The sequence below is a fragment of the Eupeodes corollae genome, chromosome 1 (genome assembly GCF_945859685.1).
Source record: "Eupeodes corollae chromosome 1, idEupCoro1.1, whole genome shotgun sequence".
Classification (NCBI taxonomy): domain Eukaryota; kingdom Metazoa; phylum Arthropoda; class Insecta; order Diptera; family Syrphidae; genus Eupeodes; species Eupeodes corollae.
Genome location: NC_079147.1, coordinates 267417792 through 267432718, shown reverse-complemented (window position 1 = coordinate 267432718; position 14927 = coordinate 267417792). Strand labels below are relative to the sequence as shown.

Sequence of the window (14927 nt, the reverse complement as noted above, 5' to 3'; positions counted from 1 at the left end):
TATTGGTTTGTGAAATTTGTTGGGTTAACCAATTTTTTAAGTCTTGTCTACATCTTTCTGTGTTCTTGAGACATCTTGCTAACAAACATTTATTAAAATTCTAGGGGCCTTGAAGTGTCGAGAAATATTCTATGGGAAGTTAATAAAAGCCTTAAAGTGGATTTCTAAAACATTAGTTAAACTTTTTTAAAGAAATATTTAAGGACGAGTTTATTTTTTATTTCATATTTATTTCAAGCTCAGCTCAAAGTCGGAGTCTTAATTCTTACTAAAAAAACCTTTAATTCAATTGGTCTAATTTTACTTTATTTATAGGGAATGATTTATATTCATTCTTCCTCGCTGGTATATCACGGAAATCTCAAATCATCAAATTGTGTTGTCACATCAAGATGGATGCTCCAGGTAACCGATTTTGGTTTACACGATTTGCGGCATTGTGCTGAAAGTGAATCTATTGGTGAACATCAACATTATAGAAGTAAGTTTTTTTTTTTGTTTTTTTTTTCATATTCCAAACAAAAATTAAATAAAAAATATAAATATTTTTTTATCAATTAACTAAGATCAATTTTGGAAATCACCTGAGCTATTGCGAAATTCAAATGTTTATGGAACACCAAAGGGAGATGTTTATGCATTTGCTATTATAATGTATGAAATTGTTAGTCGTAAGGGCCCATTTGGACAGACGACGTATGAACCAAAGGAAATTGTCGATTTAGTCAAAAAAAAACCGGTCAATGGAACCGAACCATTCCGCCCGGAAATAGAATGTATTATAGAAGCCGAATTATGTCCGGATTATGTTTTAAGTTGTATTAAGGATTGTTGGAATGAAGATCCAGAGGCAAGGCCTGATTTTCCAACGATAAGGTTAGTTTAACTTTCATATTTTGTACTGAACTTTGTAACACTATTGTTTTTGTTTTTAAGAACGCGTCTGAAAAAAATGCGTGGTGGCAGGCATAAAAATATCATGGATCAAATGATGGAAATGATGGAGAAATATGCCAATAATTTAGAAGAAATTGTCACAGAACGAACACGTCTTTTGTGTGAAGAAAAAAAGAAAACTGAAGATCTCCTGCATCGAATGCTGCCACAATCAGTGGCAGAAAAACTTACAATGGGCCTTGGAGTTGAACCGGTATCATATGATTTGGTAAGTAATAATATCGTAATAAATATTTCAAGCTGTCAAACATCAACACATTTTTTTCCATATTTTAGGTAACCATCTACTTTAGCGATATTGTTGGTTTTACGTCAATGTCTGCTGAGAGCACTCCACTGCAAGTTGTAAATTTCCTCAATGACCTGTACACGGTCTTCGATCGTATAATTAAAGGTTATGATGTGTACAAAGTGGAGACTATAGGTGACGCTTATATGGTGGTAAGTAATTAGTTTATAGTCTGTGTCTTTATTTTAGAAACAAGCTTAAAGTTTATTTAAAACGTAGGCGCATGCGGAAAAAAAAACTTTGTTTCGAATTTTAAGATGTCCGTTTTTTGAAAATGTTTCCTCCAAAATTAGTTTTTCGTCAAAACTGGATTTAAAGTGGTCTCCAGTTTTAAGTTTTTCAAAAATTTCCTGTAGACATAAATCAAATGAAAATAGTATATGAATATTACCAATTTGTTTAAAATTTAAATAAAATGTCTGAAAAACTTAAAAATCGAAAGTATTTTAAGTACGATTTGCTGTGAAACTGGTTTTAAAGAAACTCAATAATATGATAGTAAGGTTTTGAACTTAAATAATTTATGAATTGAGAAAGTTAGTTGTTTATTGAATTGAGCCCAAATGTGTTAGATTTTGAAAATCGAATTTGTATTATATGGGATATTCAGATAAAGCTAAGCTCGCAAAAACTTAGCCGATAAACCTATTTGAAACATTTAAGAAAAAGGTTTTAAATATTGATATCAACAACATACCTTAATTGTAATTGTTACAAATTCAAGACTAGACTCTCTTTGTAAATGTATAAAAGCTACCACCAATATAAGAAACAACAATAACAAATGTCAACTTCTGTTTGAATGCAAGAAATAATTCCTTCGAACATTTAAAGGAAACCAGAAAACAAACAAATTTAAATGAAACAACCACCAAACAGTATATTATAGCAAATAAAGCTTACAAGGATGTGTGCAAATCAAAACGCCAGAAACATGAACTTTCAAAAATCATAGATAGTAAAAGTTTCTAGAATAATATCAAATATCAAAGAATTGAAAGGATCAGAACTTAGTTGCGGATCAAACAAGTGTTCTATCCAATTATTTCAAAAATGTACTCAATCCTGATCCAATCTTCAATAATTTTTTTTTGCGGAACTTTTAATTTTAGACCAAACTCTCGATACTCAAATTTCAATAATAGAAATCTAAACTGCATTGCATTACGAAGCGAATAACAAAGCGCCAGGCCCAGATAGAATAAGCAATTAATTTTACAAAAACGCGTCTGTTGATTTTTTGTATGAAATTCTTCACCTTTTTAAGAATATTTTCAATACCGGAAAGGTTCCACAAGCTTTTCAAGATTCTCTGGTCCATCCAATTTTTAAAAAAGGCGATGCAAATAATTATAGAAGGATATCGTTTATGAATTCTTACTTACTTACTTACTTAAGGTGGCGCTACAGTCCTGTGTGAACTAGGGCCTCACACAACAAACTTCTCCATCTAGCTCGGTCCCTAGCTAGATGTCTCCAGTTTCGCGCTCCAAGTTGGGTGAGGTCACCTTCCACTTGTGCGCGCCACCTGATCCGCGGTCTTCCTCTACTGCGCTGTCCTGTGGGTGCGGATTCGAAGACTTTCCGGGCCGGAGCATTGGTTTCTATGCGCTCTACGTGACCCAGCCATCTTAGTCGTTGGACTTTTACTCTTCTTGCTAAGTCTACGTCGCTGTACAGCTCGTACAGTTCGTCGTTCCATCTTCTCCTCCACTCCCCTTCGATGCATACGGGACCGTAGATCACACGAAGAACTTTTCTCTCGAAGCGACCCAAGGTGCTTTCATCCGCTTTTGTCATGGTCCATGCTTTGGTCCCTCGAGAGAGGACATTACCACTCAATTGCTTTCTTAGTCCAAAGAAACAGCGGTTAGCAAGAGTTATTCTGCGTTTGATCTCAGCGCTGGTGTTGTTTTCTGCGTTTACAGCGGAGCCTAGGTAGACGAAGTCCTTGACTACCTCAAAGTTACGTCTGTCGATTGTGACGTTTTGACCAAAATGTCGGTGTTGTATGTCCTTTCTAGACGACAGCATGTACTTTGTTTTGCCCTCATTAACCGTTAAACCCATTTTTGCCGCCTCTGCCTCAATACTCACAAAAGCCCCATTGACATCACGGTGAGTTCTTCCGATTATGTCAATGTCATCAGCATATGCCAGTAATTGGACAGACTTTTGAAAGATAGTGCCTCTAGTGTTGACGTGTGAGCTCTGCACTATTCTTTCAAGCACGATGTTAAAAAAATCGCATGATAGCGCATCACCTTGTCTAAAAACCTTTTTTGACATCAAAAGGTTCTGTTAAGTTGTTTCCAACCTTTATGGAGCAGCGTGAATTCTCCATGGTCATCCTGCACAAACGGACGAGTTTGGCAGGGATGCCAAAACTAGACATGGCTCTATACAGCTCGTCCCTGGAGATGCTGTCATATGCGGCCTTGAAATCGATGAAAAGATGGTGGGTGTCGATTTGGTGCTCTTGAGTTTTTTCCAGGATCTGCCGTAATGTGAATATTTGATCAACTGTGGACTTTCCTGGTCTAAAACCACACTGATAAGGACCTATCAGCAGAGAGAAAAAAACTAAACGAGAGAACCAACTTCGACGGTTGCTCTCTTTTTGCCTACAAGCTTCGATTTGCACATAAACTTGCATATGTATTAACTCCATATAAAAAAAATGTGGGGAACGAATACTTATGCAAGAAGATGTGCATACTCCCCACATTAAAAAAAAATGGCGTCCACCTTCGAAAAATGGCGGATGCCATGCTGTTCAGAGGTGTTCAAAGAAAATTCAAAATTGTGGATGAACAATTTTTTGGTATTCTCATTGTGTTACTTTGGGAGTAATATCATTCGAATATGAAGTGAAATTAATTACTCTTGTTAGGTGCCAGAACAATGAAGATTTAGCAACAATTATAAATTACGCATTTAGAGAAATATTAGTTAGTTATTTGAAGCCAGATTTAATTATTAAGTAAATAAAATAAATTAGGTGGTGCAAAGGTGCAATGAGAATTAGAACCTGGAAACATAAAACTCTGAAAGCACTACAACTATTATTTGTTTTATTATTAGCTGCGTTTATGCGTTTTATTTTCGCTCAGACCGTTGAAAAATGCAAACAAAAACTCAGATTTAGTTCAATTTTCAGAGTTCATCGACTTAATTTTGGCTGCGAGAGTTGCTGGAACATTGACAACGAGAGTTAAAGAATGTAAACATGGATCATTAAAATAAAACAACGCAGAAACATTGAAAACATTTTTATATACTCATCTCTTTTTTACATTCTTATTGTATTTGTGTGTACTCGTTGTTTATTTTCTTTATGTTACCGACATTTCCAAAATGCTGAAAATAAGTGATTTAAGTAGAGACTAAATAAAAACCGTAAACTTCTGTTGCCAATTTTCATCGCATAAGATTTGTGAGTTGGCGATAAGCTATGCTTTCCACTAAGCTAGTGTGCTGTTTTTAAAGGCTTAACTACATATGTAAGCCGAAAAGTACTTTTGTACAAAAGTAAAAGTATTTGTATTCTCGCTAGGTCAGTGGTTTTGTGAAGAGAATATACAAATTTGTTCTTCAACCAAAATTTAAGTCTTATGCACCATTTTTATAAGTTTTCCAGTTCTAATATTTATTTATATCTTATCTTTCAGTTATATAGCGACAAGGAAAAATCTGTGAGGGAAAGTTCTAACTACAGTTTTTCTGAAAGTGCATTGTGGGTTATTCATAGATGTTTGCTAAACTTTTTAGGCTATCTTTATAAATAAATGCAAATCTAAGTTAAGGGCTAAACCTGAATAACTATAAACATAGAAAATGCTGTGTTCAAGTAATTATTATCGCAGCCAAATTTCATAATTAATTTTGTTGGTTTATAAAACAGCTGAAAGACTAATTCATGACAAATAAATGTTACGTTAACACTAAGTTCCGGAAAATATCGATTGATACCGCGATTACAGAAGATATGGATATTTTATATTAATATTCCCGGTAAACTGTAGACCTTTATTATTTCCACCTATTATAATTAATTCGATGTTAAATAATTCAATGCAGTATATTGTAGATAAAACAGCAGTTAAGTTATTAGTTAAGGTATTACTATTGAAATAAACATAACATACATTTATAAAAAACATGTACTTGTTCATAACAAATAAAGTCTAGTCTAAAAAACCTTAGCCTTGTTATACATTCTTTCTGAACACATCTTTTCTGGTTTTGGTTGTTAATGCCATCTATCTGTAACTCAAAGAAAGAGAAAAGAAAAACAAATTCACCACAATCTTCCGTTTTAACGTTTACCGTAATTCATTCACAAACGAAAATTGTTTGCTAGAATTAATTTGTGAAAACCAGAGAGAGAAAGAAATATCAAATGTCTCGATTCTCTCTGCTCTTCGAGGTGAAAACATGTATACACCGATTCGAATTCAACACGCTATAAAAAATGAGAGTAAGAGGTTCCAAAGGGACGGAGACGAGGAAATTTGGCTCTCTCATTTAGTTTTTTCTCTCTGCTATCAGGTTGTTGACGATGGGCTTTAGACGTTCACATATTATGGCAGAGAAGATTTTATAGGCGATGTTAAGTAGACTTATTCCTCTATAGTTGGTGCAGTTTAGAGGGTCTCCTTTTTTCAGGATCGGGCAAACAATACTGAGGTTCCATTCATCGGGCATGTTTTCTTCCGACCATATCTTACAGATAAGTTGGTGCATGCTCCTAACCAACTTATCTCCAGCTGCTTTAAAGAGCTCGGCATTCAAGCCATCTGCTCCAGCGGCTTTATTAGACTTCAGCTTAGATATGGCAATCTTTACTTCGTCTAAGTCGGGAGGACGGGATTGTTGGCTTTCGTCGTCTATATTGAATGGATCATCCTGCCTGACAGCGGAATTCAGTTCTTAGTAGCCGTTATACAGTCTGCAGAAGTGGTCCTTCCATATCCTCAGCATTGACTGCGGTTCCACTATGATGTTTCCACTTTCGTCTTTGCAGCCTTCGGTTCTAGGTTTATGTACCTGTGAATTTCGTTTCACCTGTTCATAAAACTTTCGAACCTCATTCCTGCTTTTATACCTCTCAACATCTTCGACCGCACGCTTCTCATGCCCTCTCTTTTTCCTTCTGAAAAGTCGGCGTTCCTCTCGCCTCTTCTGCTCATAGAGCTCACGAGCAGCTCTCGTCCTTTTATGCAGCGCCGCTTTGCGTGCCTTTTGTTTGGCTGCATTTGCCTGCCGACATTCCTCATCAAACCAGAGGTTCCTTGTTGGCGGCTGTTTGAAACCCAGCACATCACAGGCGGCTTCTCTGATTGCATCTTGGCAATGTTGCCACTGGTTTTCGATACATTGTGTTGGCGGCAGAGAACTTCGAGAGAGGTTACTTGTCACTCGGTCGGAAAAGGATTTGGCGATCTCTGGCGATTGTAGCCGTTCGACGTTGTATCTTCTCCCAGCACCTCCCTGTTTTGCCTTGGGTCTGGAAATCCGAAGTGCTACCCTGGCTACAACGAGGTAGTGGTCCGAGTCGATGTTAGCTCCTCGGAAAGTTCGTACATCCATAATGCTGGAAGCGTGTCTGGCGTCGATCGTAATATGGTCAATCTGGTTGACGGTAGATTGATCTGGAGAAGTCCAAGTTCCTTTGTGGATGTTGAGGTGTGGAAAACGCGTACTGGCTACCATGACGTTTCGCCTCGCAGCAAAATCTATGAGCCTGAATCCATTGTCGGAAGTGTTGTCGTGCAGGCTGTTCTTCCCGATTATTCCACCAAAGATGTCTTCCCTTCCTAGCTTGGCATTAAAATCGCCCAGGACTATTTTAATATCGTAGCTAGGGCACTGCTCATATGTTTTGTCTAAGAGCTCGAAGAACATATCTTTGGTGTTGTCGTCTTTCTCTTCTGTGGGGGCGTGCGCGCATATCAGGCTAATGTTGCCGAATTTAGCCTTGATGCGTATGGTCATGAGGCGCTCATTGATGCACCTATAGCTCAAGACTTCTTGCCTAAGTCTGGCTCCAATGACGAATCCGCATCCAAATAAGTGCTGTTGGTTTTCGTGGTAGCAGTCACCATAGTAAATATCGCAGTTTTTCATCCTCTTTTTGCCCGGCCCATCCCATCGTATTTCCTGGATGGCGGTGATATCTGCTTTATATCGTTCTAGGGCCTCCGCTAATTCTTCGGCCGCACGTGGTCTGTTAAGGGACCTAACATTCCACGTGCATATCCGAAGTTCGTTGTCCTTTATTCGTTTGCTTTGGTTGTCAACAGTAAATCCGTCCGTATCCGAGGCTTGTTGGTGCTTCGCAACTTTGAAAGCTTTTACGTGGCCAGGAAGTCACCCCGACGCACAACCCCCAACCTGGAGGGCCAGATCTTAAGTATAACTCCAAGGATGGGGAGCCGGATAGAACCGCTCCTTACAGGCCTGGGCTCCGAATAAGTCGAAGAAGCCCTATAAGGTGTTCACTAAGTAGTTCAACCTTACTGGAACTGTAGACGCCACCGTTGATTCCATCTCGGGAATTCCTCCGCTGCCGTCTGGATAAGGAGAGGTGCCTTAGTGGAAACACCTCTCCCCACCTCTCTCGTTTGCTGCTCGTTTATGAATTCTATTGCGAAGATATTTGCATCTGTACTCCTTAGTCGCATCAACATTTGGATAGCAAATAATGAAGTGCTTGGTGAATACCTATCTGCTTTCCGTAAAGGCTACTCCACAGTTGATAAAATTTTCACCTTAAACTCAATTTCACAGTATTTCCTTCGGCAAAAAAGAAGTTTGTACATATTTTTCGTGGACTTTAAAGCTGCTTTCGATTCGATAGATCGACAATCATTGTTTAACAAACTGTCACAAAAGGGACTGTCGACGAAACTTCTTTTGGTCCTGATTTGATGATTTGAGGCTACATCTGGCGCCAAACAAGCTTATCTTTTAAATGCAGTTCTCTTTGATGATATATCAATGTATCTACCCGCTGGAATAAGTTTTGCAGGTTCAAACGTTAAGGTACTCATCTAGGCAGATGACATTGTACTTTTAGCAGAATCGCCTTAAAGTTTACAACCTATGATAAATAAGCTAGTTGATTTTTGTAGAGTCTGGAAATTAACGGTTAATCTCGAAAAATCTAAAGTAATGAAAGTAAAAAAAACACAATAAAAACTTAAAACAAAAAAAAAAAAAGACGTTCTTTAATTGTGAGGCTATTGAAATTGTGACAGCATACAAATACCTTGAAGTTAACCTCACATCTCAAGAAAAAAAACTGATAGCATTAAAAGATATGATTAACGCGTCATGGAAAGTTGTTATGAACAGCAAAGATGTACCAACCTCAGCTAAGTACAAGGTATTTGACGCTGTATTGCGCTCTGTTATGTGCTTTGAAAATAGAAGAACTTCAACGTTACTTTCTCAAACGGCTATTCTACTACCATCCAATATTCCAAACTATGTCCTACTAATCGAAACCGACCTTACTGATATTTTTATTCATACTCTAAAACTCCACTTTGACTACATCTTGAAAGTATTGGCATATAGACCAAATAGAATTCAATTGTCAATAGCAAAGTACATCAAAGATAACAAAGTGGAGTGGATAGGAGAATGGACTGAAAGATTCAAGCTGAAGCTTTTCCTGGTGACCTGATGAATCTACAAAAAAAAAACGGTAATGTAAGTTCTTCCAGTTTAATTCTTCTTTTATCGTCACTTTTAGACAAGGATAAAACAATCAGAATGAAATCAAAAAGCTAACTTGTCATACGCAGCTCGAAATCCTGCTATTCTTCCAAATAACCATCCGTTGGTAGATTTACTAATTGAACATCAGCACGAATCAAACTTTCACTTATAGGAACTTCTTCTGTGATCTCAGATATCCGTGAACGTGCTTGGATTATTTGTATTAAAAGAGCTGTTGCTAGAGTTACATTAAAATGTTTTCAGTGCAAACGTCTCAAAGCTAAGCCAGAATTCCACTCATGGGTCAGTTACCCGAAGCCCGTCTAGCATTCGATTCAAGACCTTTCACTAATGTTGGTGTTGATTGTTTTCGTTCGCTTTTGTTAAAGTTTGGACGTGGTACTGTGAAGAGATATGGTATGATTTTCACCTGTCTTGTTGCGAAATGCTCTATTAGAAGCTCAGGCTCAAATTAATCGTCATCCTTTAACACATCTACCTGTGGACCCCGAAGACCCAAAACCACTGACACCAAATTTGATGCTTTTTGGAGAAAAATATAGGGATATAACTGCTCCGGGAATTTTTACAGAGAGTGATTTCTGCAGCAAGATTCGTAGTAGAAGGTCTCAACATTTGATATATCAACTTGTGAAGCGGTGGTATGAAGAACCAGAATACAAGACACATTCAAATTGATGACATTGTTGTTCTTGTTGAACCAAATGAGATTCGATCAGCTTGGCAATTGCTGATGTAAAATTGCCCAACGGAAAAATAAAACTCAAGAGATCATCATTCTAGATTTAAAGTCTTCAACGTAGTTTTCAGACGGTCCCGGGAATGTCATCAAGCCATACTTTTTTTTCATGTTTCATTAGTTCTATAATCTTTAGCTTATTAGTTTTTAAATCATAAATTTCATTTTCCACTTGTTCAAAAAACTACTTGTTATTTTAGTTATATCTAATCGCTTTTCTTTGACTTTTTTTCATTTTTATTTTTTCGAAATTTTCAGAAATAATTTTCATTCTGTTTTCAAATCTTGTGAAGGAGTTTTTAAAATTGAATTTTAATTTTTACCAATTTATAAGTTTTTTTGTCTTTAAATATTTTCTATATTTAATTCTTATTTGTTCTAGAAAATAAAATCGTACAATTTCAGAAAAAGTTGTTTGATTTTTTGGACACGATATTTGTTATTTGGAAAATTTAAAGCGGTGCAACAATAACAATTTTTATTGGTGAAAATTGGAAAAATCTATCCAATTATCTTGAAAAATCAATCTGTTACAGAGAAATGATTAGAACAGATTTTTTTTAATACTTAAATTAAAAACAGTACAATTATACATCATGTTTTTTCTAACTACTATTATATATTATTGTTGTAAAGGGTGATTTTTTTGAGGTTAGGATTTTCATGCATTAGTATTTGACAGATTACGCGGGATTTCAGACATGGTGTCAAAGAGAAAGATGCTCAGTATGCTTTGACATTTCATCATGAATAGACTTACTAACGAGCAAGGCTTGCAAATCATTGAATTTTATTACCAAAATCAGTGTTCGGTTCGAAATGTGTTTCGCGCTTTAAGTCCGATTTATGGTCTACATAATCGACCAAGTGAGCAAACAATTAATGCGATTGTGACCAAGTTTCGCACTCAGTTTACTTTATTGGACATTAAACCAACCACACGAATGCGTACAGTGCGTACAGAAGAGAATATTGCGTCTGTTTCTGAGAGTGTTGCTGAAGACCGTGAAATGTCGATTCGTCGCCGTTCGCAGCAATTGGGTTTGTGTTATTCGACCACATGGAAGATTTTACGCAAAGATCTTGGTGTAAAACCGTATAAAATACAGCTCGTGCAAGAACTGAAGCCGAACGATCTGCCACAACGTCGAATTTTCAGTGAATGGGCCCTAGAAAAGTTGGCAGAAAATCCGCTTTTTTATCGACAAATTTTGTTCAGCGATGAGGCTCATTTCTGGTTGAATGGCTACGTAAATAAGCAAAATTGCCGCATTTGGAGTGAAGAGCAACCAGAAGCCGTTCAAGAACTGCCCATGCATCCCGAAAAATGCACTGTTTGGTGTGGTTTGTACGCTGGTGGAATCATTGGACCGTATTTTTTCAAAGATGCTGTTGGACGCAACGTTACGGTGAATGGCGATCGCTATCGTTCAGTGCTAACAAACTTTTTGTTGCCAAAAATGGAAGAACTGAACTTGGTTGACATGTGGTTTCAACAAGATGCCACACAGCTCGCGATTCTATGGCTATTTTGAGGGAAAACTTCGGAGAACAATTCATCTCAAGGAATGGACCGATAAGTTGGCCACCAAGATCATGCGATTTGACGCCTCTAGACTATTTTTTGTGGGGCTACGTCAAGTCTAAAGTCTACACAAATAAACCAGCAACTATTCCAGCTTTGGAAGACAACATTTCCGAAGAAATTCGGGCTATTCCGGCCGAAATGCTCGAAAAAGTTACACAAAATTGGACTTTCCGAATGGACCACCTAAGACGCAGCCGCGGTCAACATTTAAATGAAATTATCTTTAAAAAGTAAATGTCATGGACCAATCTAACGTTTCAAATAAAGAATCGATGAGATTTTGCAAATTGTATGCGTTTTTTTTTTAAAGTTCTCAAGCTCTTAAAAAATCACCGTTTATATTATTTATTATTATATTATTATTTTAAATAACTGAAATATTGTTTTAACGAAACTAAAAGTCTGCATAACGCTAAATTTGCATCCAAATACAATTTATTTTTATATTATTATTTATTTATTTATATTTATTTAACAATTTTAAGTAATAAATCTATTGATAAAACAGAGTTTTAGTTTTGTGACCAAAGAGAAATACCTTTTTAAATGCAACCGATTCAAAAACATCGTTGTTGGTTATTCAGAATGGGCTGTTTTTTCAAACTTTGTTTCTTCTTCAATCTACTTTTGATTTTGTAGAAATTAGATTGTAAATATCTCCGATTTAAAAATTTTCATTTGTAGGTTGTGGGATATTCGAAAAATGGCCAAGGTTGTTATTTAAGATGTGTTTATTAGATTTTAGCACATTTTTTAATTTTGGGATATAAAAGAAGAACTTTTTTAATAGTTGTTTAAGATTCTACTTTTGGTGTATGATTTGTGGGATATTCGAAGAACTTTTTTAATAGTTCTTTAAGATTCTAATTTTGGTACATAATTTGTTATTACGGATGAAAAATCAGTACTTGGTTAAATGTTTGCTTAGGAGGTAAGCAATTATTTGTAAGTTATTGAAAAAGGACGAATATCATCTGCAATAGATAAACGAAACTAGCTTTTTTTGAAAATCCCACTTTGAGCCCTAAATTCTCAGATAGATTGCATAAACCTTTGAGTAGAAACTAAACAAACTAAAACCTAAAAACCTTTTCGTTTTGTTCCCATTAGTGCCTTAAACCCTGCGATTTGTTTGTCCTTCCTCTGTCTGAAGGCATTTCTTTCGAAAAACTCAATTTACAAATATCAAAAAGTTAATAGCTTATAAATTTTAAGATAACTGCTATTTAAATATTACTTTAATCATTTTGCTTTTTTAATTTAGGTTTCTGGATTACCAATAAAAAACGGTGATCGTCATGTTGGAGAGATCGCTTCAATGTCCCTGGAGCTATTGCATGCTGTCAAACAACACCGGATTGCCCATCGGCCCAACGAAACGCTGAAACTAAGAATTGGTATGCATACAGGCCCAGTTGTAGCCGGTGTTGTGGGCCTGACAATGCCCAGGTATTGTCTGTTCGGTGATACTGTTAATACTGCATCACGCATGGAGTCTAATGGAGAGGCTCTGAAAATACACATATCAGCTAAATGCAAAGAAGCTCTGGATACACTCGGTGGGTATATAACCGAAAAACGTGGCCTTGTCTCGATGAAGGGCAAAGGTGATGTTATAACGTATTGGCTTGTTGGAGCGAATGAGAATGCCATTCAAAAGAAACACGTGGATATGACCGATCTTCCGCCACCACTATTCCGCCGTCCACGACGAAGTCCGAAGCTTAACAGTGACTCACGTCAGGCTAGTATATTGGGAATGCATTATTATGGGGCCGGCAGTAGACGGCAGTCAAGTGTTCCGCGTGCTGATGGGGAAAGCATGTACAGTTTGCAAGGCTCCACATACCATATGCGGGACTCGCCACGCTTGCCCATAAGACGACTCGAACGATCTTCAACCGTTAATTACAATGGCAGTGGATACGGTGGCGTATGTGGCAGCAACTGCAACAGCCGGGGTGGCAGCAACTCAGGATTCCGCGTGGAGACAACGTCACACAGTACACTAGACCATTCCGAAATTGAAACAATCTGTGATAGTATCGGCAAAAGCAGTAACAAACCTCTCGCCATTGTAACACCGCAACGCATAATTAACACAAAGACGTCGTCGGCGTCAACTCAGGACATATATCCAATGGATAACATTGATAGCTTGATGCGAGAGTCTCGATCGCTCGATCGGATGCCACCGTGCAACTTGACTAAAAATAACTCCCGTTCCCTCGACACTGGTGTGTCTCTGATCAGCGGCAATCCGAATGGTGGTGCAGCAGATGATGAGCTCAAGCTCCTCGACATCGATAATGGACATCTGATTATCGGTGGTTCCAGAATATTGCCATACAAACACCTCAACAACAACTGCAATGGCTCCATCAGCATCGTGGATGACGCCCATTGTCCACTGCTGCAGCGGCAGGCATCTCTCACCTGTGCTCCAGACGAGATTGTGCTGCGTTCCAAACGGTGGCGTTCTCTCGAAGCTATCGAAAACACCAGCACCAGCATCGATAACGCCGCTCTTGGTCAAAACAATAAGAAATCCGTCAATCGGGGTTCCATCGCCTCGTGGTTTATGAACTTCCTCCAAGGCAATGGAATTCGTTCGAGTGATGCGTCCCTGCGAAGAGTCGGCATTGTGCAGACAGCAGTTAGAGGTGTTCCCGGTTTTGGTGAGATTCCTTCACCTCCTGATCGAGAAAGTATTGTATAATTTTAAAAGTTTTGTTTTCTATTTTTGTTTTATTTTTAAATTCTAATTTTGTAAGAATAAAAATGTGTAAAACGATTCTTGACGGTGAAGTATGGGAGAGTGTGCCTAAGGAATATGTTGTAAGGTTTTAGAAAGCGAGGAAATTCCTTTAGTCTAGTCACATAATTTTCAGACTAGTTTGTTTTCAGAATAAGAATTGAATTGATGTATTTTATTATTTTGTTCTTAAAATACAACGAATCAAATAAAAAAACAAAATCTTTTATAAAATAATTACATTTAACAAAACAAAAAATTGTTATCAAAGAATAATTATTATCAAATCGAAATTATAAGACTTCACCACCAAAATAAAATCACGAATCATATCGATTAATCCAAGATCATAAAGTGTTTAGAAAATAATAGGTTTATTATATTATTATCGTATAATGTTGTACATTGAAATTCAAAGCTGTTTTAGTTTTTAAAAGTTTGTTTTCTTCCATTAAATAATTTCAATTCCGAAAGAGAAAAATAAAACTAGATACTGTAATTAGAAATATTTATAACGAGAATGAATATTCATCGATTAAAATTATGGTGTATGTATATGCGATGTCTTACAGAAGATCCTTCCAAAATAATTCTTAATAAAGGGTGTTTTTTTTTTACTATTCATTTGTTTGTCCCTATGGCAAATGTTTTTTCTAATGTCGGTAGATTTGAACATTTTTAAACTCAGTGTAATTTGTAAACTTGCCTTGCAAAAATGTTATTTGTTTATTAATCATTTCTACTGTAAGGCATTTCATATAAAACCCAACTCTAAAAAATCAATTATATTTCGTGTAAATCTGCCATAATAAACTTTAAAAAATTAAAACGATAAAATAACTTGCAATGA

General features: G+C 36.7%; 1 protein-coding gene across 5 annotated transcripts in view; it reads left to right on the top strand.

Moving 5' to 3' along the window:
* Positions 1-14609, top strand: part of LOC129941611 (receptor-type guanylate cyclase Gyc76C-like) — a 178537-nt gene extending 163928 nt beyond the window's left edge. For all 5 annotated transcript variants that reach the window (XM_056050543.1, XM_056050469.1, XM_056050325.1 and 2 more), the window contains 5 exons: positions 316-481; positions 567-876; positions 937-1165; positions 1234-1398; positions 12587-14609. In XM_056050543.1, the coding sequence (XP_055906518.1) occupies positions 316-481; positions 567-876; positions 937-1165; positions 1234-1398; positions 12587-14041 (2325 nt within the window). In that variant the 3' untranslated portion in view covers positions 14042-14609. The remainder of the gene's footprint in view (positions 1-315; positions 482-566; positions 877-936; positions 1166-1233; positions 1399-12586) is intronic.
* The last annotated feature ends 318 nt before the right edge of the window (positions 14610-14927 follow it).